At 46.3% G+C, this 27,441-nt stretch overlaps 1 protein-coding gene across 2 annotated transcripts; it reads left to right on the forward strand.

The window, feature by feature from the left end:
• TNFRSF9 (TNF receptor superfamily member 9) lies at positions 1-25,020 on the forward strand. Of its 2 annotated transcripts, none has more exons than XM_033921267.1 (8): positions 1-876; positions 7,488-7,747; positions 9,698-9,808; positions 12,553-12,690; positions 16,793-16,859; positions 18,839-18,942; positions 21,044-21,178; positions 22,832-25,020. In XM_033921267.1, exons 2-8 carry the CDS (start codon positions 7,630-7,632, stop codon positions 22,948-22,950), a joined length of 792 nt encoding a protein of 263 aa, XP_033777158.1. In that variant the 5' UTR covers positions 1-876; positions 7,488-7,629; the 3' UTR covers positions 22,951-25,020. The 2 variants fall into 2 exon arrangements, with proteins under 2 accessions (XP_033777158.1, XP_033777159.1); XM_033921268.1 differs by lacking the exon at positions 1-876 and adding an exon at positions 1,076-1,210.
• The last annotated feature ends 2,421 nt before the right edge of the window (positions 25,021-27,441 follow it).

Consider the following 27,441-nt stretch of genomic DNA (forward strand, 5'->3'; position numbering starts at 1 on the left):
AGAGGCACGCGGCATTTTAGCGTGCACTATTCCGTGCGTTAAGCCCTAACGCACCTTCGTAAAAGGAGTTCTAAAAGTGGCCCGGACCTCAGATTTTGAAGGACGTGCAGTTCAGATCCATGAGGTCAGATGCACCGCAGACCTTTGCACATTTTTTAACCCCCCCCCCCAACCCAGCCACCCAGTGTCATATCGTGGGAGCTCTCGGAATCAGCGCGGAGGGAGAGATCTGGGGGAAGGGACGATCGGGCTAATTAGCAAAAAGCCACAGTGGCCTCCTCCCTCCTTAACCAGAGCTGGGGGGGGGGGGCCTGAGCTGAGAGTGCAGGGAACGCGGTGGAATAAGCTGAAAGGCGGACTTGGTTTAGAGCCGCGCTTTACTAGACTGAGCTTGGAGGACCAGAGCCAAATATTTTTTTTTGGTACTTTCATTTCATAATCCGGGGAGCGGAGCTGAGGAGTCGATCCGATGCCCCCCCCCCTGCCTTTGACGCTTTGACACCGCCCCCTCCCCCTCCCCCGCTCACCGGTATTAAACTAATATGACCTTTGCCTGGGGAAGTCCCTTCTCCTCCTACCCAAGGGCTCAGCCCGGGCCAGCTCAATAGAGAGACAGCAGAGCATCGGACATGTGTCCCCAGCAGGACTGAGACCTCAGTATTGAGCAAATTCCATGCGTGTCTCCAATCGGGGGTTCAGTGCCCTCCAGTCACCTTGAAAAAAACACCCCCCCCCCCCAAAAGTTGGCTCCTATGACCTCCCTCAATCCCTACCAAAAGCTGCTTTCGGTGCAGGAGGAGTTGCGAGACTGGAGACACCCCCAGAGCCGGATTCGGGGCTGATTTGCTCCCCTCCTCCCCCAACTTGACAGCTGCTGTGAGTATGATCTCTTCCTGGTCGCATCTTGGGGGCTTCTCACTTGCTCAGCTGAGTTAGCCTATAATTGTCAGCCTGTTATTATCTCGGCCACACTAAACTGCGCTTAAAGTCAGGGTTAACTTTTCAAGGCTCGGGACGGGTGGGGGGATGGGTGCTGGAGCCCGGTCCCGGGGCAAGAAATGACCGGGGGAGGGGACAAGCGCAGGAGATGTTGGGGCGTTTGTTGGGGATCTTACGAAGAGGAACTCCCAGGGCTCAGGGGCTCTTCTTTCGCCTAAACACAGCAGCTAAATCCCATGGCTAATCTCTGCACATTAAGCCAGTCCAGAAGGTACGTTATCATTTCAGTTTGTTGCATGTGTATAATATAGTTACTAGCAAAAAGGGTGGTGGTGGTAAGGTCCCCCTTTCCATTATCCAGGTTCTGGCTCTCGGGTTGAAGGACCTGAGGGAGGTGACCGTCCTTACTGTGAGCCAGACCTTAAGAAAAGAGGCAGATTACATTACCCTCTTTAAAGAAACACAGCTCAAGGAGATGGCTTCATAAAGGGTAGTTACTTACCTGTAATGTGTGGCTGACTATCCTGCTGTCCACGGAGAACCTACGTTACAGGTAAGTAACTACACTATGTGGAGAAACCATGCAGAGATGTTGTGTCACTAACAGTTCTCCTCATCAGCTCCTGCTTTCTTCCACTCTTCGAGGACTTTAAAACAAGGCAGAGGAGTAAAAAGACTAAGAGCTCCTTTTACGAAGGTGCGCTAGGACTTTAACGCACGGAATAGTGCTTTAAATTGCCTTGCGCGCTACCGCCTCCTTAAGAGCAGGCGGTAGATTTTCAGCTAGCGCACCTTCGTAAAAAGAGCCCTAAAAATACTGCATACACTTCTCCCTCCGTATTCGCTGCGATAAGGGATTAGCAGAACCGCACATATAGAAAAGCCACAAATAACTTTTTCATATGTTATTTGCCGTTTTCTATTAAAAACCATCATGGCTATGGCGAAACCGCGGATAACACGGTGGGAGACCTGAAGGAGAGGCAAAACGCGGTGAAGAAAGTGCCGGGAATTGACGATTTTCTCCGTAAACGCTTGGAGTTAGCGATGTCTCTATGCAAGCTGATGTCATTTGGGGGGGGGGGGGGGATCCAGCAAGCTAAAAACTGCGAATAATCAAAACCGTGAATCCTGAAACCACAAATACGGAGGGAGAAGTGTATATATTGCACAGAGCCCGAGGAAATCCCAGGCAGGTCAGGAAAAGGAGCGGATTTTGCATTCATTACCTGGGTCTCAGCTGCTTTTATTTGGTTTCATATCCCGTCCTCCCAGGAGAGCTCAGAACGGGTTACAAGTGTACAAAGAGTATTTATACACGGTGATGGCAAATGTGGCATGACAGGCCATCGTCTGACAGGGATGGCAAAACCTTTTGATCATGTGGCTTGCTTCTTCATTTGCCTGCTGTAAATTGAATTCTGTGCATGGATTTGGGTCTAGGGGAGGAATTCCAAAGGGATCTGGCCTTGCACAGAAGCGTGGTCGTAGCATTGAAAAGAATTCAGCTAATTCCCCCCTCCCTTGTTCTTTCCCCAAGACATCACAGACAGTGTGAATGGTACTTTATCTAGTTATAAATTTAACCTGAACTGAATTGATAAGCGCCTGGTGCATTTGTCGTGAACAGCTCAGAAGGAGGCTTACGAGAGGCCGCTGAAAAGTTCTCAGTCTAACCAAGAAGAGAATGATGTGGAGCCAGGACACTTGCAAGTTATTCCATACTTTTCTTGATATGATATGAAATGAAACGAAAAGTGTGGAATAACTTGTAAGTGTCATGGCTCCACATCGTTCGCTTCTTGGTTGGGCTGAGAACTTATCAGCGGCCCCTCCTATTGTGATGTCATAATGCCTCATTCCACCAGTGCCTAAGAGCCAGCCTCATCGGTGATGTCACAAAGGCTTGGTTTCCCGATACTTGTGCCCATTTGCTAGATGCATTTGCCTTATTGTAAGGAAAAGTGTGGAATAAACTCGTGAGTTTCGTGGCTCCACGCCATTCTCTTCTTGGTTGGGCTGAGAACTTTTCAGCGGCCCCTCCTATTGTGATGTCATAATGCCTCATTCCACCAATGCCTAAGAGGCAACCTCATCGGTGATGTCACAATGGCTTGGTTTCTCTAGATCTGTGCCCATTTACTAGACGCATTTGCCTCAAGAAAAGGGTGGACTAACCTGTACATTTCATGGCTCCGCATCATTCTGTTCTTGGCTGGGCTGAAAATTTTTCAGTGGGCCTTCGTAGAACATCCCAAGTGGTGTGTGGTGAGCTGCTCTGCCAGCGTAGACTTCACGCTGGTGGGTTGGTTTTAAAAGGTCATTATCATTGTGGTCTCCCTGTGGGTGGCTACAGGGGGCCTGATATGTAGTCATTTGTATAAGGATTGCATCAGACTGTTTTTACTGAAAATGTTACGTTAGTCATAGCATGCAGATGCGTATTAACACACCATGTTCTATGCTGTTTATCATGTAACGAGAGTGTACCTAACATCTATTTTCACTTCTGGGCAGAGGATTCTCCGGGGACTTAAAAGATTAAGGCCACTGGTCCTGCTTCCCCTCCCCCACACGTTTTGATCATGATTACCGCCCAACCTTCCAAGCACAATCCTGTAAAAATACATTAGACATCATACTTTAAACCCCCTCCCCACCACCACCAAAGTAATAACAGTCTTTCAGAAGCCCCACAGTGTTGGCCGGGCTTGGGAGGGGGAGGGGAGGCTCTAACATAACACCCTCTTCCTCTTACAAAATCAACACTTCCCCTGCAACCCCCCCCCCAAAAAAAAAAAACAAAAAACCCCCCCCGAGGTCCTCAGTGTAACATCTCCTGACCCTTACTTTGTCATTCTGCGGTAAGTAACTTTGACTCCCCACCTCTGCCCACTGCCCTCCACCCAGCAGCAGCATCTCCCCAATCCTCATTCTCCCCCTCTCTGCCAAGCAGTTCTCCCCCTCTCTGTCCCTCAACAACAGCCCTTTTCTCCTCCCTTCCTACTGCTGCCCCTTTGTCCCGTCGCTGCCTCGACTCTCTGCCCTGCCATAAAGTACCAGAGTAACCCCAATAATCCTCTTTTCTCTCCCTGTAGCTTTCCCATGCACCACTCGCTTCTTCCCCCCCACTACTCATTACAGTTTGTGGCCCACGCTCTTGCCCTTTCCATCCTAGCCCTCATTCCCTCTACCCAGCGCCTGTACTCACCACTTTTCTTGGCTGCCATATACAGGCTGCAAATGTCAGGTTTGCTCTGCAACCGGCCACCCCCTCCTCCCCCACCATTCTTCCTTCACTAAGCCGCTGACTGCAAGACGGAGGGGTTTTGGTTTTTTTTTTGTGTTGTGTTATGTTAAGTTAACCAGCCCCCTCCTTTGCAAAGCCTGCGCTAGCGTTTTTAGCGCTGGCCGTGGTGGAAACGGCTCCGACGCTCGTAGAATTCCTAGGAGTGTCCGAGCGGTTACCGTCGCTGCCGTCACTGCAATGGCTAGCGCAGCTTTGCAAAGGAGGAGGGGGCAGGTTTTCTATTCCGCCTTTACCTATTCAGTTCAAGGTCGGATTACGAGAGGTTGGGTCAGTTACCCAGGAAATGACCTACAATGGACAGTGTGACAGAGACATTCAGTAGAGTTGCTAGGTAGATCAATACAATTAGGTCATAGTTACAAATACATCGTTGACTCCTTGTTATGTCCCTTAGACCGGTGTCTCTCAAACTTTCTAGAGCCGGGGTACACTTAAGGTTGGGGCCACAGCTTGAGGCACCCAGAAGTGCGCGGACGTCGCTGTGATGACATCATGCATATATATGACATCATCACGTCTATGTCCGCGCAGGTGCAGAGGCCCTCCAGATGGGCCCTGGGACGCCAGTAGAGGGTGCCAGCAGGGAAGAGGGCCGGAGAGAAGGAGAGGCACTGGCGCCAGCGGATTGCCTACAGCAGTGTTTCTCAACTACTTCAAGCTAAGTACCCCCTAAATATCAACTGAGTACCCCAACAGACCTCCCTAGGCCCAGATCCCATCCCCTTTACTAATTGTAAGGCAATTTTTACCATTCGTTTTTCATATACACACAATACACTTTTCCCTCCGTATTTGTTGTGATAGGGGATTAACAGATTCGCGAATAACTTTTTCATATGTTATTCACTGTTTTCTATTAAAAACCACTGTGAATATGGTAAAACCGTGAATAACATGGTGGGAGACCTGGCCTGTTCCTGAAGGAAAGGCAAAACAGTGAATAAAGTGCCGGGAATCGGCGATTTTCTCTGTAAACGCTTGGAATCAGCGATTTCTCTATGCAAGCTGATGTCATTTGGGGGGAGGAGCCAGCAAGCCAAAAACCATGAATCATCGAAACCGCGAATGCTGAAACCGCAAATACGGAGGGTGAAGTGTATACGCAGCTGATATAAATTCTCAAAACTGACACATTTCAATCACTATATTGAAAATAAAATCATTTTACCAACCGGCGATCCTCTGCAGGCTGCTGTAATTAGCTTTAAAGGTGAGACTGAGAGGCCAGGGGGGAAGCCGGAGGACACTAGAGAGAAGGGGGAAACATGCAGGCCTTCTGCGAATCGGGCAGCGCTGGCGCTGTACCATCGTAGGGAAGTCAGCTGGCAGGCGCCTCTCTTCCTCCTCAGTGTGCCACGGCACGCTTGCAATCTCAGGAGGCACACAGTTTGAGATACACTGCCTTAGACCAGTGATTCCCAACCCTGTCCTGGAGGAACACCAGGCCAATCGGGTTTTCAGGCTAGCCCTAATGAATATGCATGAGAGAGATTTGCATATGAAGGAAGTGATAGGCATGCAAATTTGCTTCATGCATATTCATTAGGGCTAGCCTGAAAACCCAATTGGCCTGGTGTTCCTCCAGGACAGGGTTGGGAACCACTGCCTTAGACAGTTCAGAAATGGGCTTTTACAATTCCCATTTCAGTTACTTCCGGGTGGGCTCCCTGTCTTGGTACAGAAATGCTTTAAAAAGTTTTCTGAAGCTGAGATAGTCGTCGCAAGATTGTAGCGTCAGAGCAGAAGCTTCCGCCCACACACACGCGACTGCAGGCCCAGGCAGACAGTATCCACCGGCTTCAGTAAGTTTCTTTACTAACGCGCCGCAAAGGTAAGGGGGAGGGAGGGAGATTCTCGGGCTGCTGAAGGGCAGTGAGGTGGCGAGAGGGAAGGATAGATGCTGCGGGGACGGGGCGGTAAAGGGGAGGGCGAGGACAGGGACGGGGCGGTGAAGGGGATGGGGCGGTGAAGGGGACGGTGGTCCGGACAGATTTTTTTTCCCCGTGTCATTCTCTACTTCTAATATTGCCAGTGGCTAAAACTTAGATTTCGAAAATATCCTTATAGAGAAAATGTTTCAGGTAGCCTTTAAATCTGTCCAGTACTGTTTCCTCCCTAAGATGGATAGGTAAGGAGATCCAGAGTTGGGGGGCTGTAACTGAAAATATATTGGTACGCCGTGTATCGATCACCTTCAAAGATGGGATAGCGATAGATAGAAGGTGTTGGTTCTAGCATTTTGCTAATTGATATTGGATGGATGAGGTAATTTGCATAGTAGATTTTATATTGTTGCATGCTTATATAAAACACACTTCTTACATAAGAATAGCCAAATCGGGTCAGACCAATAGTCTATCCAGCTCAGTATTCCACCTCCACATTGACCAATCCAGGTCACAAGCACCTGGCAGAATCCCAAATAGTAGCAACATTCCATGCTATCAATCCAGGGCAAGCAATGGCAGCAAAGATTCAGGCCATTGGTAAGAAAACTCAGACATGATGGACCTGGTGTGCTCAGTCCCAACAATTCCTCAGAAAAATAATCTAGTTTTGCTATCTTTTATTGTAATACTAGTCTTTAAGCCCGTTACATTAACGGGTGCTAGAATAGATGTGTGTGTCTGTCTTTCTTTCTCTCTCTCTCCTTGGCCGCTTTCTGTCTGTCTGTATTTCTTTCTTTCTGTCTCTCTTTCCTCGGCTGTCCACCACCATATGCTCTCCCTGTCCAGCAGTAGTCCTTCTCCCTTCCTTTTACCTCCCCCTGTCCAGCAGCACCTCTTAACTGATCCCCCCTGTCCAGCAGTAGCCCTTCTCCCTTCCTTTTACCTCCCCCTGTCCAGCAGCACCTCTTAACTGATCCCCCCTGTCCAGCAGTAGGCCTTCTCCTTTCCCTGCTCCCCTTGTCCAGTATCCGCTAGCCAGGGCAGCCTCAGGGCCTAGCAAATGGCCTGCGGCTTCTGCGTTTGCTGGTCCGGGGGTGAGAAGAGGCGTCCCAGCAACGGCAGCACAGAAGTCATATCGCCACCACCGCTCAAATCGCTGTATCCGCCGCAAGCCACCCCACGCGCCTGAAATTGAATTTGGCACGCTGTCAGGGAACACGGTATTGTAAGTGCGCATGCGCGCTTAGGGTTTTATTAAAGAGGATTCTATGTGCTCAAAATGCGTTTTAAACTTTGCTTCTTGTTGCCCTTTTTTGAAAATAACTTTGTATTTGATCATTTGTTTGCAGGCCAAAATGATAGCAGACCAGCCCCCGAAAACAGCACAAGTCACCATCCGCAGCTGAAAATCTGTGTCTTTGGGGTGGGATCCAGAGCTGAAGCTCCAGGGCATAGGCTGTCTGCTAGTGAAGGATCTCTCAGCAGCTCATCATGGAACAACACACGTCCCTGGGCCTCCTGTTTGTCACCCTGCTAATCCTGAACCTCACAAATATCTACAGTGCTAGGATCCCCTGTGAAGGGGCAAAACCTCAGGTCTGCTTTCCAGGTGAGACTTTTCAGAGGTCTACAAGCACCTTCTGCTGTCTTTGAAAGTAAAACCAGCGAACATCCTTTCCATCCATGGTTCTCCTTTGCCGACTACGGATGCTAATTACGTTTTTATACTGTTGCTAAAGTAGAATCGTCTCAAATCTCTCTACGGGAGAGTCTTTTTAATTTCTTATTGCTGCATGATTTAACATTAGCTGCAAGCGCACCAGCATGTATAAAATACTGGTGGGTGAGAGGGGGGTTCCTATGAGCGTCAGGAGTGGCACAGAGCCAGTCTGCGCTAAAAACCGCTATTGCAGTTTTGTAAAAGGGGGGATTAATTAAGGCAAAAATGTACTATATATATATATTTATAGATTAATGTGGTATGGAATCTGTTGCCAGTGACAGACTCAAGAAAACTTATGTAGATATACAGACAAACCTTGGTTTGCGAGCATAATTCGTTCCAGAAGCATTCTTGTAATCCAAAGCACTTGAATATCAAAGCGAATGTCCCCATAGGAAATAATGGAAACTCAGACGATTTGTTCCACAACCCAAAAACTTTCACACAAAATACTATATGTACTCGTATTGCAAGACCTCACTCGTATAGAACAGTTACTACACTCCCGCAGCGTCAGAGAGAGAAGACCCATCGGCTCAGTTGCGATGTGTGTATACTGGTCGCCGTACATGAACAAGGACACGGTAGTACTCGAAAGGGACCAGAGAAGAGCAACTAAAATGGTTAAGGGGTCTGGAGGAGTTGCCGTACAGTGAAAGATTAGAGGAACTGGGCCTCTTCTCCCTCGAACAGAGGAGATTGAGAGGGGACATGATCGAAACATTCATGGTAGATAAGGACAGGTTGTTCACCCTCTCCAAGGCAGAGAGAACGAGAGGGCACTCTCTAAAGTTAAAAGGGGATAGATTCCGTACGAACGTAAGGAAGTTCTTCTTCACCCAGAGAGTGGTAGAGAACTGGAACACTCTTTCGGAGTCTGTCGTAGGGGAAAACACCCTCCAGAGATTTAAGACAAAGTTAGACAAGTTCCTGCTGAACCAGAACGTATGCAAGTAAGGCTAGACTAAAATAGGGTCGCCGTACATGAGGAAGGACACAGTACTACTCGAAAGGGACCAGAGAAAAGCAACTAAAATGGTTAAGGGGTCTGGAAGAGTTGCCGTACAGCGAAAGATTAGAGGAACTGGGCCTCTTCTACCTCGAACAGAGGAGTTTGAGAGGGGACATGATCGAAACATTCATGGTACTGAAGGGGATAGACTTAGTAGATAAGGACAGGTTGTTCACCTTCTCCAAGGTAGGGAGAATGAGAGGTCACTTTCTAAAGTTGAAAGGGGACAGATTCCGTACGAACGTAAGGAAGTTCTTCTTCACCCAGAGAGTGGTAGAAAACTGGAACGCTCTTCCGGAGGCTGTTATAGGGGAAAACACCCTCCAGGGACTCAAGACAAAGTTAGACAAGTTCCTGCTGAACCAGAACGAACGCAGGTAAGGCTGGTCTCAGTTAGGGCGCTGGTCTTTGAGCGGACTGCTGGGCACGATGGACCACTGGCCTGACCCAGCAGCGGCAATTCTGATGTTCTTATGACCTTGCTTGAATATCAAGTTAAATAAAATTTAATCAAATGTTTTGCATGTCTTGCAAAACACTCACAAACCAAGTTACTTGCAATCCAAGGTTTTACTGTATATTATTTGCCTGTAATGAAGAGGAATCAAAAATAAAAACAAAAGTAAAAAAGATAAAACACTTCAGTGAGCAAGACATAAAAAGGGAAACCGATAACAGGTACTGACCCGTAGAGTGGTGTCATAGTGCATCATCCAAACACTGGATCACTGCCTTTCCCCTGAGAGCAAAGCCGTCAAATGACTTGCGAGTAAAAACAAAAATGGAGGGAGTAACGGAAAATACGTCTTTCTGCTTTGTTTCAGGCACTTTCTACGACTCCACAAACTGCGTTGGCTGCACCAGATGCCCCGCTGGCAGTTATTCCGATCAATGGAGCACGCACAGCTATTGCAAGAAATGCAGGATTTGTCAAGGTAGCCTGGACGCCGAAACGAGCCCTTTAAAAACGATAGTTAGACACATGGAGGGGCGTTTTCAGAAAGGACTTCCGCGTCAGAATTGGGATGGCCTGATCATATAAACGGCACCTAGGTTAGGCTCCGCTAGGCACATAGATCGATGGCGCCTAGCCGATTGATGCACGGAACACAGAATGTTCTAATTGGCATGATAATTGAAAACGGCAATAAAAGCCAATTAAAATTTTTTTTTTAACGATTTAAATTCTGCATGGAAATCGGCAAGGTGCCTACCAGTGCCTACAGAAAAAGTAGGTGTGTTTAAGGGCGGAGTTTGGGCACCAGTATTTTAGGCCCTGCAGCTCCTGGCGAGCAAAACAATGAAGAGAAAGGGTGGAGGAACCAAGGGCTCCTTTTACAAAGGTGCGCTAGCGTTTTTAACGCATGCACCGGATTAGCGCACGCTAATTGAAAATCTACCGCCTGCTCAAAAGGAAGCGGTAGCGGCTAGCGTGCGCTTTGTAAAAGGAGCCCCGAGTTTTTCTGGTTCTAGGTCCTCGACCTCAACATCAGCTGCTCGGGTTTCCAAAACGTGGAACTGGCGCCTAAGTTGTAGGCGCCTACTGGCGCTTAACTCGATTTAAGCGCTAGCAGGTGCAGTTCTACAGAGACAACGGAATTTGAACGACGTGTGGCAGGCACCGTTTCCCCAGGTGCCGTCTGATTTAGTCGTCATCTATAGAATCGGGCCCAAAATGTCCCCCCAAAAACCCCATCCATCTTGCAGCTATTTTTGAACAGGAAATACTTCAGGGTTTCCTGTTCAAAAACACATGAGAACGACCAAACTGAACAGTTATTTTATAAACTGAAATGTCCAAATTATGAAATGAATGCCAAAAATCCAGGGATAAGGATGTCAAACTGTCAGCATTTTTTTTTTTTTTTTACAAAAAATGGCCACAAAGACATCATTTCGGAGCAGAGGGACAGTCTAGTGGTCAATGTGGTCAATACAGCACCCAGGTTCATATTTCCCTGCAACTCTTATTTTAAATGCTGAGCTATCCATTGACAGGGAAATACCTACTCTACCTGAAAGTACACTACCTTAAAAGCCTTCAGACTTCCAGGTGTCATAAATACTCGTATATATCTGTTTCTGGAGAGCTAACAATTTAGAGCAGTGGTCTCAAACTCGCGGCCCGGGGGCCACATGCAGCCTGCCAGGTACTCTTTTGAGGCCCTTGGTATGTTTATCATAATCACAAAAGTAAAATAAAAGTTTCTTGATCATATGTCTCTTTAGCTATAAATTACAATATTATTATTAATACTTCGCCAAAAGGAAAGATTGATAAGCTATAAAGCGTTTTACCTCATGCAAAATTGTCATTTCTTTAATAAGACATTAACTATTTTTTCTGAGGCCCTCCAAGTACCTACAAATCCCAAAATGTGGCCCTGCTAAGGGTTTGAGTTTGAGACCACTGATTTAGAGGAAAAGAAAAAAAAGCACTGAAGTGGAAATTGAACCTAGGTTCCTTAATTTATTGTCCACTAGGCTACTCCTCAGAGCCTGGTATTCTTTCCTGGTTTCTGTTTCGGGGGAGAGGAAGAGGGACCGCATATTTTTCTCGGGGAAATCCCAGATGCCTGGCCCTGCCCTATTCTGCCCCTCCTCCCCCCCTGAAAGCCTCATCTCATTATTCCTGACCTCCGGGCCGTGTTTGGGGACCTCCGAGCATGTGCGACGTCATCCACACATGCTTAGAGGCTCTCCACACCCGGCCAGAGCTTTCCGAATCCCAGACAACTACTGGATTTTGAAAAGTCCACCCGGGCACCTGAACAGTCCTCTGAAAAGGGGACATGTCCGGTTTTTCCCAGACATCTGGTAACCCTATTCATAAGAGGTCATGCTTTAATCCCGCCAGTGATCAGCTGCTCAATCAGAGCACTTTAAGTTCCTTTAGTGTGACTGGAACAGGCCTACATAAAAACGTCCTTCTTTTTAGACTTAGCTATTTCTTCCCATTCGATTAGATGTTGAATGTCCTAATTCTGAGCCCCATAAATGCCCCCTTTCTATTTGGATAACGGTATTTAAATATTTACCTGTGTGTTTCTTTTTTTTTTTTTTTAGTTCAATATTTTTTATTGATTTTTTGAAAAAATATAAGAAACAGTTCAAGTACATGGTATCAAAATATAAAACAAAACATTTAGTATAACAAATATTCAGTTACATTATGCAATGTAGAATTGAATCGTTTTAAAAGATCTAAAGTACTAGGACTGTTCATGAAAAAATAGTAAAAGAAAAGATAAGAGGAAAGAGAAATTGAAGGAAGAAAAAAAAAGGGACAAAAGATGAGGGTAAAGAAAAAGAAGAGGAAGAAGAAGAAGAGAGGAGTGTCTATGAAATAGATTGAACATATGAGTCCAGGAATTTCCAGGGTGATTTACATTGTATCAAATTTTTGGAAAGTCGAATTATATTTTTCTTTTCATAAGCATATGATTCAAATTTATGATACATGCTCAAAGAATTCCTGTGTGTTTCTAAATGAAAAGATTATTCCAATGATATTCATCCACAACATAGACAGGGGTTTGGGGTTAAGTTTCGTTAAAGGGGGAGGGGAGTGCTAGGTGGCTGAAAGTGGAATTGAGGAGGGGAGGGAGTTCAAGGCTGAAGTTCACCTAGGACGCTTAACCAGCCCCGCCCTTCACATCTGCTCTTTCTCATTATGAAGGTGTATTCACCTATCAAACAAACTGTTCCTCCATCCGGAATGCAGTATGTCAATGCGCAGCTGGTTTCAGGTGTCGAGGAGAAAACTGTGTCAGCTGTGTACGAAACTGTGATGCGGGGCAAGAACCAGCGGAAGACGGTAAGCTATACATTTATTTTTCTTGTACATCCAAAGTATGGTCCGGAGTGGAGTGGAGGAGTGGATTAGTGGTTAGCGCAGGGCAGTGTCTCTCAAACCTTTATAGCTCTGGCACACTAAACGGGACAAATATTTTTTTTCGCGGCACATTATAATTGAAATGATAAAAATTGCAAAACTTAACGAAAAAATTAAATTTGAAAGTTTTTTTATTTAAAGTTCTTTAAACGATGTAAGGGCATCAACGGTGAAACCAAAGTAGATAGAATAGAATTGCTAATCAATGCTTGTTTTTGAGTGCAAATGAAAACAAAACGTAGCTCGATAGTCGACAAGCAAACACGCATTTCATCATCCACCATCTGCAGTCGTTCTCGTATTTTCGATTGAATTTCTGTCAGAGCTGAAAATTCAGGTTCACAAAGATAAGAAGATCCAAACGGTAGCAAATCCTTGTTTGCTTTGTTGCTCAAGTTAAGAGAACCACTGCATAAAAACAATCACGTCAAAGAATACTTATCTGGTCAGTTGTATCCTTCTACACACAGATGGTCATAACATTGACAGACTCTTGCATATGTGACATACATGTCATCTATTCTAGTGTATACTTATAAAGTAAAATTCTGGAATCTCTCGTGGCACACCCGGAATCTCTTCGGGGTACACCACTGTGCCGTGGCACACAGTTTGAGAGACATTGATGTAGGGTCCTACATCCCCCCCCCAGCACCGCAAAGACAACTCTTACCCGATTGGGCACCGGCACCAGCACCAATGCACAGGATGTGCCAGTGCCAGTGCCCGAAGATCCTCCCTCGTTGGGCTGGGCTGGGCTGGGATGGGCTGGGCAGTGCGAGAGAGATCCTCCTTCCTGTGCCGGGCTGGACTGGGCTTTGAGCATTTGCGCATGCTCAAAGCCTTTTGGTCTCGAGAGCGAATGCTCAAAGGCTAGTCCAGCCCGGCACAGGAAGAAGGAGGATCTCTCTCGCACCGCCCAGCCCAGTCCAGCCCAGCCCAACCCAATGAGGGAGGATCTTCGGGCACTGGCACTGGCACTGGCACATCCTGTGCATTGATGCTGGTGCCTGTGCCGGTGCCCAATCGGGTAAGAGTTGTCTTTGCGGTGCTGGGGGGGGATGTAGGATCGCGGGGGAGGGGGAGTGACGCGAGCGGGGGGAGAGGATGCCGGTTTGCAGGGGGAATGCCGGATCAGAATGAAAAAATAAATTTGTACAATGTGCTCACACGTATAACACACATGGTTATGCACGGTTTGTAAAATCGTGTATAATGCGCGCGTTATATGCGTGAAAATACGGTACTAGCTTAGCGCACATCATCGGGCGACCTTTACTGAATCACCTCCATGAGGTGCACATGACCAATATTGGATACAAATGGCGAAATATTTTGAACAGGTTCAGTTATAAAATTAGCCCCCCACCTAAATAGACAAGTGTGGGGGGGGGGCTCTGAAGGATCTGCCGCAGTTCAGGGAGTTGCAGCATTCTGCTGAGGTGGAAAGCAGCATTTTCAGAGCCTTAAGTGTTGGGGGGGGTCCAGCTCAGGCATTTTTTAAAAAGTTGAGTGGGGGGAGGGGCGGATAGCAGGTGGAAGGGCGGAGGGAGCGAACACTTGGGAGAAATTTTGCAAATGGTTTCTAAAAAGATAGGCACTTATCCCACATAGGCGCCTATTGCAGGATTGCGCCCACCTGAAATTTAGGCGCCTGTAATGCCGGCCAGGGATTTAAAGGCCGGCATTATAGGCGCCTAAGTCCTCCTCCTCCCCTAAACACGCCTGCTTTGGAGGTAGATGCCCATCTTATGCAGAATCGCGCCTAAGAAGATAGGTGCCTGTAGCTAAATTAATTTTTTTTGTTTGTTTGTTTATGGGCTCGTTAAAGCTCATAATTGAAGCTCACAATTTATTATTAAGATAGGCACCTAATCTAATCTAATCCTTAGGTTTGTATACCGCATCATCTCCACGTTCGTAGAGCTCGACGCGGTTTACAGTAGGAGAAATAGGAAGGAACTACAACAGAGGGTTAGAGGTAGAAGTGTGAAGAAAATTTAGAGGACTTGGGATGCCAAGATATAAGAGTTTCCTTGATTCCTAAGTTGGAGGGAGACTTACATTTTTTGAGAAAAGCCAGGTTTTCAGATGTTTGCGGAAAACTTGGAGAGAGCTCAAGTTCTGAAGAGGGGAGGTAAGGTTGTTCCAGAACTCAGTGATTTTGAAGTGGAGGGAGGTCCCTAGCTTTCCTGTGTGGGAAATGCCTTTTAGCGAGGGGAAGGATAGTTTTAATTTGTGGGAGGATCTGGTGGTATTAGGGTTTGAGGAATTCCAAGAAAGAGGGATAAAGGGAGGGAGGACACCATATAGGATTTTGAAAGCTCCTTTTATGGACTTTGCCCCTTGCTGTCCACCCACCACTTGCCTAGGCCCACCCAAAATCTTCTGTCTGGCTACACCCCTGGTTGGATTACAGCAGGGATCTCAAAGTCCCTCCTTGAGGGCCGCAATCCAGTCGGGTTTTCAGGATTTCCCCAATGAATATGCATTGAAAGCAGTGCAGGCACATAGATCTCATGCATATTCATTGGGGAAACCCTGAAAACCCGACTGGATTGCGGCCCTCAAGGAGGGACTTTGAGACCCCTGGATTACAGGGTAGTAATCCCCAGGAAATGTCCTGTTTTCATTTGATTTCACTTCCAAAAATGTATTCACAATGGCCAATTCTAATTTAAAAATATCTGCCTATATCGATCATGAAAAACTCCCTATTAAAACCCAGACACTAATTGGTTTATAAGAGCAATAATCCCCTAAAATAAGGCGTGGACTGCCAGTAAACACATCGTCCAGCAGGAATTAGTCATGAAATTTCCACTGGTCCTCTTTCATTGTAAAGCTGAAAGTTGAAGTTTCCAAGTTTATTTATAATTTGATATACCGGCCATCAACTTGTATCTGGTCGGTTTTACAAAGCTGAAAAAATATAAAATTTAAAAATAGAAGAGGGAGGTGAGGCAGGGTTATGGCGAAGACATTGACATAAACAGGTACGAGAAGAGCTTGGGTGGGGAAGAATAATAATTACATTGTAAAATAAAGGGATGTACACGGGGAAGGGAAAATACATCCCTAGCCTGATTTTTAAAGATGCTCCTAATATAAGCCCTACCCCGAAATTAGCCCTAGTTAAGAAGACACCCTCCCCAAATGTCCCCGACACTCCCCGACTCCATCCTTGACACTAGTGCTGCCCGATTTGCCAAAAAAATCAGCCTCATCAATTCAGCGACCCCCCCCCCAGTGAGACCTTACATACCTCTTCTCCGCGGCAGCACTCTGAACAGGCAGCTTCGCGGCCTTCTCCGCCAGGGCCTTCCCTCTGCCACGTCACTAATGACATCATCAGTGATGCGGCAGAGGGAATGCCCCGGCGGGGAAGGCCGCAAAGCGACCCGTTCAGAGCGCTGCCACCGCCGCTGTTTTTGGAGGCCTCGGAGATATGTCAGTCTCACGGTGGGAGGGTCGGTAGGAGGGATGGAAAGATGCTGCTCGGGGGGGAGGGGGAGAAAGGAAAGAGGAGGAATTGGGGTGAAGGAGAAAAAGGGAGAGATAATTGTTGTACATGGAAAAAATAAGACATCCCCCGAAAATAAGTCTAATGCGTTTTTTGGACCCCCAAATTAATATAAGACACTATCTTATTTTCGTGGAAACACGGTAGTAGCAGAAACTTTTTGAAGATCCCTCATATGTAGGCCATTGTTAGGATACATGGATTTGTGTAAATAACATGCACATACCCCTGTTTTAATATTTGGGTACTGCATTTAAGGATCGTTTATTGGAGTCAGAACAGTGTGAGAATTCCAGCATGCGTAGGACAGAAAAATGAAGTTTCTTTCTAAAATGTACTGAAATTTCATTATCATGGATGTATTGAAGTGATTGTAAATTTGAAATATTAGAAAAATAAAATTAAAAAAGAAGAAGAAATGACATTTCCAGAAGAGAACCTGAGACTGATAGGGTGAGACTTGTTACAGGCTCTGCTTTTTTTTTGCTTCTCCCCCTGTAGGCTGCAGAAGCTGCCCGCCTGGAACATTTTCCAATCTGACAGAACTTCACTGCATACCCTGGTTAAAGTAAGTAAGCGGATACAATGAAAGTTGAAAATTCTAGGGGTCTGGCTGGACTCAACGTTTAGCATGAAAGGCCAGATTTTGTCTGTACACTTCTCCCTCTGTATTCGCTGTGATAGGGGATTAACAGAACCGTGAATAACTTTTTCATATGTTATTCGCTGTTTTCTATTAAAAACCATCGTGAATATGGTGAAACTGCGAATGACACGGTGGGAGACGTGGCCTGTTCCTGAAGGAGAGGCAAAACGCGGTGAAGAAAGTGCCGGGAATTGGCGATTTTCTCCGTAAACGCGTGGAATCAGCGATTTCTCTATGCAAGCTGATGTAATTTGGGGGGGGGAGCCAGCAAGCTAAAAACCGCAAATAATCGAACTGCGATTGTGAAAACACGAATACGGAGGGAGAAGGGTAGTTAAATTTACCTTTTTCCAGTTACGACTGTTACTTCGCTTAAAATCGATGATGTCGATACATGATTTCCAGATTGTTGTTCAGACGATAGTCTTATCAAAGTTGGACTATTGTAACGCCCTTTATTTTAGGGGTTCCAACAATACAGTGTAAAGCATTACAAATGATCCAAGATGCGGCTGCAAGGTTAATTTGTGTGGTCAAGAAATTCGACCACTTAACACCCACCGTGATTAAAGAAATTGCACTGGTTACATTACATTACATTACATTACATTAGTGATTTATATTCCGCTTGTGCCTTGCGGTTCTAAGCGGATTACAATTTATGAGACTGGACATTTCCAGTAGCGGTGCAGTACATAGATTCAAGAATGTGTCAAGATACAATTGTTAATCTGGGTTTTTCGGAAGATCTTGAAAGCTAATAGTAGATTGTGATAAGTAGTTGTGATGAGTAGATATAATAAAGTCAGGATTCTGGTAGGTTTTTCCATATTCGCGGGCCGGCTCTGTCCCTAACCCCCGCGAATACAGAGGGGGAAGTGTATTGCATTTGTAATTCAAGATAGCTGTATAAAACCTGTTTGTTTAATTTTATGCATGTTACTTTTGTAATGCCGCTTAGGAATAAGCGGTCGATAATTTTTTTTTAAATAAATAAATAAAATTTACCAGCATTCAACATAGTAGCGGAAAAAGACAACAGATAACGAGTATGGGCCAGATTTTTGCGAGTTATGCTCATGTATTGAAATATAGAGAACTATATATAAGTCTAGCCAAGTTGCCAAACAAGTTGACTGATGCGATGATCAGGGGATATTTGCTAAATTTGCAAAAATTTGAATAGTTGAGAAAATACTCGTACTCTTGAAAAGAAAATTCGAAAACACGTAAAAAGAAACAGAGGGGTTTTTTTTTTGACCAATGATGATACCCTGGAACCCAAAAATAAGGTTTCTAGTCTGGGGTGTTTTGTAATTAAAAAAAAATAATATTGAATTTATTTAGGGCTCCTTTCACTAAGCTACGCTAGCGTTTTTAGCGTGCACTCACCCCGCGCTACACAAAAAATACTAACGCAAGCTCTATGGAGGCGTTAGCGTGTAGCGCGCGCGGCAGCCGCTAGCGCAGCTTAGTAAAAGGAGCCCTTAGGGGTCCTTTTATCGAGCCACGCTAGCAGGGTTAGCGCGTCGGACATTTCATCACGCGATAACCTCCGCTCAATGCAGGCGTTAGCGGCTAGCGAGGCAGGCAGTTTAATGCGCGGTATTACGCGCATTAAACCCCTACCACAGCTTGATAAAAGGACCCCTTAGAGTGTTTGTATATTCTGGCACCTTTTGGTGTTTTTGAATACATATATTGGGTCTCATATTATTTAGATTAGCATCGCTTAATAAACCAGCCTTAGTAAAACAGGTAAACTGTTCAGTCCAAGTTTAAGTTTATCCAAGTTTTATTTAAAATTTGATTGAACGCCTATCCGAAATTCTAGGCCATTGTTATGCTCTGATTATAATTACAAGGCCTAACATTGTTGTTTCGACGTTTTCCTATTCAAGTTGCACAGCTCAAGGACGTGTTGTCCTGAAGAATGGAACCAATAAGATGGATGTGGTTTGTGGCCCTTCTCCAACTGCAGATGTCCCTGTGGAAGAGACACCATGTAAGTTACTGCTCGTTCTCAATCTAGAATCAAGCCGGCAGCTCTGTCTTCCTGGAATGATTCAAGTGCAGGAATCGCCTGCGGAACCCAGTGGGAAAGCATCGAACCCTCGCCCATCTGACAGGATGCTCTGACATCACCTGCACTAGTATTGCTACCTGTGTGGAATATTAAGGTGGTGTTTTCTAGATTCCTGGATGCAGAGGACCCTGGATGCTGAAGCCACGGGGTAACTTCTCTGTTTGCAATCCATTGGATAGCCAGTCAGCAGTATTTTAGGCATTAGTCACTTTGCTTTGCGTCCGCCATTTTGGAGATGCTGCTTGCAAGGCACTTTTTTTTATAGGGTAGGTAAGAGAACGGAGGCCGAAACAGTCTGGTGGGAAATTAGGTAGGTTCTGCCCCAGTTCCTTGATGAAAGAGGGTACAGTGCGCTTGCTTAAGATTGGCATAACCTCTATCGTTTGTGACCATGCATTAGTTTTGCCCCTGCCTGACACCCTAGGCCCTCATTTGAACATTTGCAACTGAGTATCATCCTTAAGTGAAGCCCACAAATCTTTCTCCCTTCTCCCTCCTTCCCTGTTGCCTCCCCACCAGTGGAAACTGTGAATGCTGTCTCTGCAGCACCTTCTAGTTGACTTGGGAGTAAATCCATACACTCTTTGCATGGCTATGAATAGTATCGCCCCTGAGTAACCAGGCCAAGGCTGAGCTAAAGATTTTGCTGTTCTTTCTGAGCTCAGAGCCGGCCCAACCACTAGGCAGATTAGATATCCACCTAGGGCAGTACAATTTGGGAAGTAGCACCAGCAGCTGGCATAGGGCTTTGAGCATTGGGGCATGCTCAAGGCCTCATGCCAGCTGACATGCCTTCTAGAGGAATAGTAACAGTCACTGGTGCTTCCCCGACATGAACAAGGAAGGGAAGGAAGGCGAGATACTAAACACTGGGGCAGGGGGAAATAGGGAACGAGAAAGATACTGGGAGGATGGGGGGGCAGAGGGCCTTGAGTGTTTCACCCAGGGCTGGGATTCTCAAGCCAGTCATTAGGGCGTACCCAATCAGTCAGGTTTACAGAATATCCACTATGAATAAGCATGAAAGAAATTTGCATGCGCCGCTTTCATTGCATACACATCTGTCCAGTGGCGTAGTAAGGGGGGATGGGGGGGACAGTCCACCCCGGGCGCTGTCCTCTTCGCCTCCCCCCCCACTCCTTCCCCTCCTGCCCACTGCCACGTGTGCGTGCCGCTTCCCTTCCTCCCCCCGTACCTTTGTAACGTTCCTGTCACGAGCAGCAACCCCCAATCTGCTGTCGTGCCAGCATCGGCTCTTCCTCTGACGTCACTTCCTGGACCTGCACCTAGGAAGTGACATTGGAGGCGGAGCCAACGCTGGCGTGACAGCAGGTTGGGGGTTTCTGTTTTCACCAGGAACATTAAAGATATGGGGGTAAAAGGAAGCAGCACGTGCATGGCGGGAGGGGCGCGATCATCCCCGGCGTCTCTTACCCTCACTACGCCATTGCATCAATCCCATGCATATTCATTGTGGGTATCCTGAAAACCTAACTGGCTTAGGGGTGTCCTGAGGACTAAAACCACTGGCCTAGGGTGTCAGATATCCTTAAGTCATTGTTTATCCCTGTACCTCTTGTTGCTCTCAAAACATGTAAGAGAGAATAGCGTAGCTGGTTTTAAGAAAGGTTTGGACATGTTCCTGGAGGAAAAGTCCATAATCTGTTCTTGAGAAAGACATGGGGGAAGCCACTGCTTGCCCTGAGATCGGTAGCATGGAATGTTGCTACTCTTTGGGGGTTCCGGAATTTTTTGTTATTCTTTGAGATTCCGGAATCTTGCTATTCTTTAGGATTCTGAATGGAATGTTACTACTCTTTGGGTTTTGGCCAGGTACGAGGGACCTGGATTGGCCACCTTGAGAACGGGCTACTGGGCCTAATGGACCATTAGTCTGACCCAGTGAGGCTATTTTTATGTTCTTATGTAATGGAATTCTACCTTGTCACACCATCTACATATTCCCTCTCTCTTTTGTTCTCTCCCTCCTAAATGCTCTGAAATTCTTCTGCTTTCTTAGATAATCCTGAGGGAAACACCATGGTACACGTTGTCCTCATCGTTATTTCAGTCCTCTTTGTGATGTCTGTAGTGGTATTTACACTGCATCTAATGGTTTGGAGCAAGAAGAAAGTGAAAAACATATTCAAACCAGGTATGATTTCCATCACCTCTGCTCCATGAGCTCTGCCACATTCTGTCTTGTTTGTTTTGTGACATATTTCACCCTATGTATGTGCTACTATTGCTTCTATTAATTATTTCTAGAGCGCTGCCAGACGTACGCAGCGCTATACAGAGTCACAAAAGAAACAGTCCCTGCTCGAAAGAACTTACAATCTAAACAGAGAAAAGGGACGCCTGGATGGGGGATACAGTTAGGGGGGGTTGGTTAATCTGCTGGCTAGGGTGGTGAGCTGTGGGCAGAAAGGAGTAGGGTTATGGGTTGAAGGCAAGGTGGGTTTTCAGTCTGCTTTTAAAGGAGGGAAGGGGCGTGACGGACGAACTCAGGTAATTTATTCCAGGCATAGGGGGAACCCAGATGAAAGGAACAAAGTCTGGAATTGGCATTCTCAGGGAGGCGTACCCTTCCCCCTCCGTAGTCCCCTTCCTTTTCCCTCGCGTGAGCAGCATTACAAGCTTGCTGCCCGCGGTCGGTGTCGCCTCCCTCTGATGTCACTTCCGGGCCCCGCGCCTATGAAGTGACGTCGGAGGGAGAGCCGACACGACGCGGGCAGCAAGTATGTGAGTTTGCTCGCTCCTAAAAATGAAGGGGGGGGGCGCACGCACGGCAGGGGGGGTTCGGAAAGGAGTGGGATGGGGGGCAGAGAAGAGGGCAGGGGAGGGGCACCATTCACCCTTACGACGCCATTGACAGAGGCTACGGGACTTCACTTCTTTTGTATTTGCGAAATCGCTGACTAAATCTGACGTTTTGATGGAAGTTGGCCATTGTTGGGGAACTGGTTAATGTATCCTGTCCTTATTGTACTTTAGCTGATCCAATGTGTGAAGAGAGCTCAATGATTTTGAAAGCTCATCTTCCCTACCCCTTTTGGAGAGTCTTATGGGCTAAGCTCTGATTTTGCCAATTTGTGGCTTTTTGGATCTAGTGTGTCAATGAATGAATTTTGCATATTTTTGTATATGATTGACCAGGCAATCCCCACCCAATGGCCACTTGGGCCAACCACCTCGGGTGTAAAAAAATGGGTTAGCCCCATGTCCATAAGACAGTGTTTTGTTCAATGTAAGGTATCCACACTTGCAAAGAATCCTCATAGAACAGGGGTCTCAAAGTCCCTCCTCGAGGGCCGCAATCCAGTTGGGTTTTCAGGATTTCCCCAATGAATATGCATGAGATCTATGTGCATGCGCTGCTTTCAATGCATATTCATTGGGGAAATCCTGAAAACCCGACTGGATTGTGGCCCTCAAGGAGGGACTTTGAGACCCCTGATCTAGCCCAGAGATGGGCAACTCCGGTCCTCAAGGGCCGCAATCCAGTCGGGTTTTCAGGATTTCCCCAATGACTATGCATGAGATCTAGGTGCATGCACTGCTTTCAATGCATATTCATTGGGGAAATCCTGAAAACCCGACTGGATTGCGGCCCTCAAGGAGGGACTTTGAGATCCCTGTCATAGAACAAGGTGTGGTAATTTAATGGTAGAGATGGAAGTTTGTCCAGCTCCCCCCACAAAGCTCCACCTCAACAAGTATGTTCTGGTTTATTGCAAGTAGCATTCGCAGCGGACTGAAAAAGGTGAAAATAAAATAAGGTCAATATTGTTCTGTTTCTGTCCAGTTCCACATTTTCAGCTCATACAGACAGCCCAGCAAGAGGATGCCTGCAGCTGCCGTTTCCCGGAGGAAGAAGAAGGTGAGGCGGCAACAGCCACCTTTCAAACTGCGCTGTCGGCTTGATTATGCTTTCGATAAGCATGCGATGCCAATAAAATCATCACTTCTAGGACAAAGCCTGTGACCTAATTTGCCTCAAGGGAGGAGGGGGAGGAAAGGGGAAAGGATTCAAGTAGAAGCTGCCCCAGGAGAGAGAGGATTTTCAGTTTAGAGGTTGACGTCAATGATTAACCTCATCCTCTGGGAACAATCAGAAGGAACTTTCCCAGGGCCTGCACATGCAGTAGAGTTCGAAGGTCAACGCATTTGTGTTACCCTACCATTGCTTTTATGTTTTGTGCTTATTTGTGCTGTTTCCCCCCCGAAAGCAAACATTTTGGCAAGATGAGAATGCGTGCGACTAAACCTAGCTATCGACAGCAAGAGCATCTAGAAATCGGGCCAGCAATGTTTTTTCTCTTAGGATTCTTGTTGCCAGCTGCTAACCTTATTGAACAGAACGCAACTTTCTTTTGGTCTGGTTTTCATACCAGGCGCATTAAATGCAACAGTGATATTTGGGCGTAACAGTCTGAGGACAACGTGTCTACGACATGTCATTTCATCCTGGAGCTACTGCTGCAGCTCGCTCAGTTGCGATCGGCTTACAGAATGGACTCGGGACTTGAAAGAAGCCCTTCTCAATAGGCTGCATTCTCCTTGTGTGCCATATAGAATGGACTGTTGTTGTCTTGGCATTGTTTTAATTTATTAGCTTTCAAGGTGTTGGAATGTATAAGGTACAGTATAGGTCTTTAAGAATAGATGGGATATCCACGTGGGATCCCTACGAGGGTCGAGCTAAGGAACTAAGTCATCAGCACTCAGACTTAATGGGGTGGGTCAGTAGAGTGGGCAGACTTGATGGGCTGTGGCCCTTTTCTGCCGTCACCTTTCTATGTTTCTATGTTTCTATGTTTAGGTCAGTGCTTATCAAACTTTCTGTAGCTCCCAAACCCCATTATTACAGTCAAAGAAAGCACGTGACCCCCCCAGAAGCACAGGCTGATCATGGTATATGGACAGCCTGCTCATTTGGGGACACGAACCACAGTTTGGGAAGTCCTGGCCTAGGCTATGCATGTCACCTTAGAAGCATTTATATGTGAAGACAGTAAGTTTGCATGATGCAGTGATTTTAAATGGGTGTGTTTTGGGTATACTTTGGGCAGGATGAAAAGAATGGGGGTCTCGTCTTATATTCAGACTTGTTGCAGGTCTCCACCGGCCTGCCATATGACCTGGTGGGCCGGGACAGGAGAATCCTCCCATCTCCAATCCCAGCCGACTCTGACAATTTATTTTAACCTCCCTCCTGCCTCCCCCCGTGTACCGGGCAGGAGAGATCTTTCCGTGCTCCTGCCTAATGCTGAGCCCCTCTGAATGGCTGCTGCGAGTTCTTGTGGTCCAGTGACGTTGAGCCACTCGCTGAATGGTTGCCACCAGTTCTCGTGGGACTCGTCAGAACTGGCGGCAGCCATTCAGGGAGCGGCTCAGGGCCGGGCAGGAGAGCAAAAAAGCTCACGCATGCCCGGTGCACCGCTGGACCATGAGAACTCACAGCAGCCATTCAGGAAAGTTTGCTCCTGCCTGGTACACCGCTGGACCACCAGGATTCAAAAAGGTACGCGAGGAGAGGTGAGAGGGAGGTAAAAAAATTGTCAGAGTCAGCCGGGACAGTAGACGGGAGAGATACCTCCTTTCCCGGCCTACCACTGGACCACCAGGTCATAAGGCAGGCTCGATGGAGGCCTGCAGGATATTATTTAGTCATTTCAATTATACATGCCAAGTATAGATATACAAGAAAAGAATAACATTCGTGGAACATAATTTACAAGAAATAGTACAAAAAAAAAAGAAACTATTTCTAAAGTCCACTTCAAGGAGAGATTTGCAAGGATAAACTAAAAGTAAATATGTTTTGACAGTGCCTTTTATTAACTTGGTGCAAGTGGGAATATAGTCGACTATATTTTACTGTAAACTTTCATATTTGTTTTATTGTATCTTGATGTATTTTTATTTTGTTATTTCTATTGACTGTATTTTTTTGCTTTGTTTTCTAAATTTTGATAAAGGTGTTACAACATACTAAAACTAGTGAGAAAGCATTTTCTACCTACAGCAGCTATTTGAATCATAAGAACATAAGAATTGCCGCTGCTGGGTCAGACCAGTGGTCCATCGTGCCCGGCAGCCCTTAGGTCAAAGACCAGCGCCCTATTTGAGTCTAGCCTTACTTGCGTACGTTCTGGTTCAGTAGGAACTTGTCTAACTTTGTCTTGAATCCCTGGAGGGCGTTTTCCCCTATAACAGCCTCTGGAAGAGCGTTCCAGTTTTTTAGCATTCTGGAACGCTCTTGCAGGCTGACTGAACCTGGACAGACTCCCCCATTTAAAAAAAAGCCAAAAACATCCAAACACCAGGATAGTCATCCAGGTTTTCCCAGACATACGGTAACCCCAGTTTCAAGTTTTTATTAAAAATTTGATACAGTTGCTTATCCAACTTCTAAGCGAGATACAAATATGAGGGGGGAACAAAATTAATAAAAATAAAAATGCCAACAACAACACCATTAAAAAGCAATAAACAACTAAATCAAGATGGCGTGACTATTGTTGGACAAATAGACTAGGCCAACACAAGACAAAACGAAGGTGGGGGAAGAAATACAATTCGTATAGGATAGAAAATAAAAGGATGGGGGATCGCTGTAATTTTGCTTCTTTTGAAGGATTGACTGAAGAAAGTTTAGAGGAGACTTTTAAAGGTTAAAGGCCTCTTTCAATACATGAGTCTTGAGTAGGCCTTTGAAGTGGTTTAAGTTGGTTTCCTCTCTTATTTGAGCTGGGAGAGCATTCCAAAGTTGTAGGGCAACTACTGAGACTATGTCATGTTGTTCTCCTTCTCCTCCACATTTGGATCTGGCCTCTGCTCCCTTCTTGTAGCCTAGTAACACCTTCTCTTTCACGCTCTCTCAAACTGCCCCCTTCCCTACTGTACCTCAGAACCAACACTGAGGGCAGCGGGAATTCATTTCTGCTGCCTGCACTAGTCTCACCAGTTTCCCTCGGCCATATCCTGCCCTCACTGATATCACTTCCTGTTTCCTCACTGTTCTCATATAGTCACTTGCAGATCCTGTTGGGCAGTGAGAGGACACTCACCATAGTACCAGCCCTTGCCATATCTGTGGATGGATTTTCAATGTCTTCAGCCTGGTCTCTCCTTCATGCTGTGCTCTCATGGGGACTTTCCTCAAGGAAGGGGGTCCCGATGGATTTTTGCACCAGTTCTGCCCTCTTCCCTCTGCGCATTCCTCTTTCACTGACATCACTTCCTGTTTCCACGGGTGGGATGCAGCAGAGGGAAGCTGACAGAGCCATTGCAGACAGCAGATACAAATTACTGCTACCACCAGTAATGGTTCTGAGGTAGAGCGGAGAAGGGAGAGGTGTTCAGAGAAAGGGGGAGTTGCCGGACTGTGGGCAGGAGGCAGATACCGAATCTAGGGCTGAAGGAGAGGGAGACAGCTTCAGGCCCATCTAAGTTAACTCTGGGCCCACCCAAAATGGCAGGTCTGATTATACCACTAACTACAGTTCAGAAATAAGGCACACAAAGCTGTGGAAAGTAAGAAGAAAAAAAAAACAACAACCCACCACTGGGACAAGTTGTAGGGAGCTCAGAGAGAGGAAAGGGGGCAGTAGAGTCCAGCGGTTGATGCGGAGTGGCAAGCTGGACAGAAATAGGGTCAATCTCTGCCATCAATTTCCATGTGTGGGGAGAAAGGGTGTCTAAACGTAGTAACATAGTAGATGACGGCAGATAAAGACCCGAATGGTCCATCCAGTCTGCCCAACCTGATTCAATTTAAATTTTTAAATTTTTTCTTCTTAGCTATTTCTGGGCAAGAATCCAAAGCTTTACCCGGTACTGTGCTTGGGTTCCAACTGCCGAAATCTCTGTTAAGACTTACTCCAGCCCATCTACACCCTCCCAGCCATTGAAGCCCTCTCCAGCCCATCCTCCACCAAACGGCCATATACAGACACAGACCGTGCAAGTCTGCCCAGTACTGGCCTTAGTTCAATATTTAATCTTATTTTCTGATTCTAAATCTTCTGTGTTCATCTCACACTTCTTTGAACTCAGTCACCGTTTTCCTCTCCACCACCTCTCTCGGGAGCGCATTCCAGACATCCACCACCCTCTCCGTAAAGTAGAATTTCCTAACATTGCCCCTGAATCTACCACCCCTTAACCTCAAATTATGTCCTCTGGTTTTACCATTTTCCTTTCTCTGGAAAAGATTTTGTTCTACGTTAATACCCTTCAAGTATTTGAACGTCTGAATCATATCTCCCCTGTCTCTCCTTTCCTCTAGGGTCGACATATTCAGGGCTTTTTCCATCATTGAAAGAATGCCTGTATTTATTGCGTATGATAATTACACAGACATTTTTTCTCAGAATTTATAGGTCACACCTGCTTTTCTACTCTGTAATA

This window comes from Geotrypetes seraphini, chromosome 15 (genome assembly GCF_902459505.1).
Source record: "Geotrypetes seraphini chromosome 15, aGeoSer1.1, whole genome shotgun sequence".
In the NCBI taxonomy this organism is placed as follows: Eukaryota; Metazoa; Chordata; class Amphibia; order Gymnophiona; family Dermophiidae; genus Geotrypetes; species Geotrypetes seraphini.

Excerpts from the sequence above, each read along its gene's own strand:
- TNFRSF9 (XM_033921267.1), top strand. The coding sequence starts at position 7,630 with ATGGAACAACACACGTCCCTGGGCCTCCTGTTTGTCACCCTGCTAATC. Across the intron at positions 7,748-9,697 it reads ACCTCAGGTCTGCTTTCCAG|GCACTTTCTACGACTCCACA; the intron begins GTGAGACTTTTC and ends GCTTTGTTTCAG. Across the intron at positions 18,943-21,043 it reads CCCTGTGGAAGAGACACCAT|ATAATCCTGAGGGAAACACC; the intron begins GTAAGTTACTGC and ends CTGCTTTCTTAG.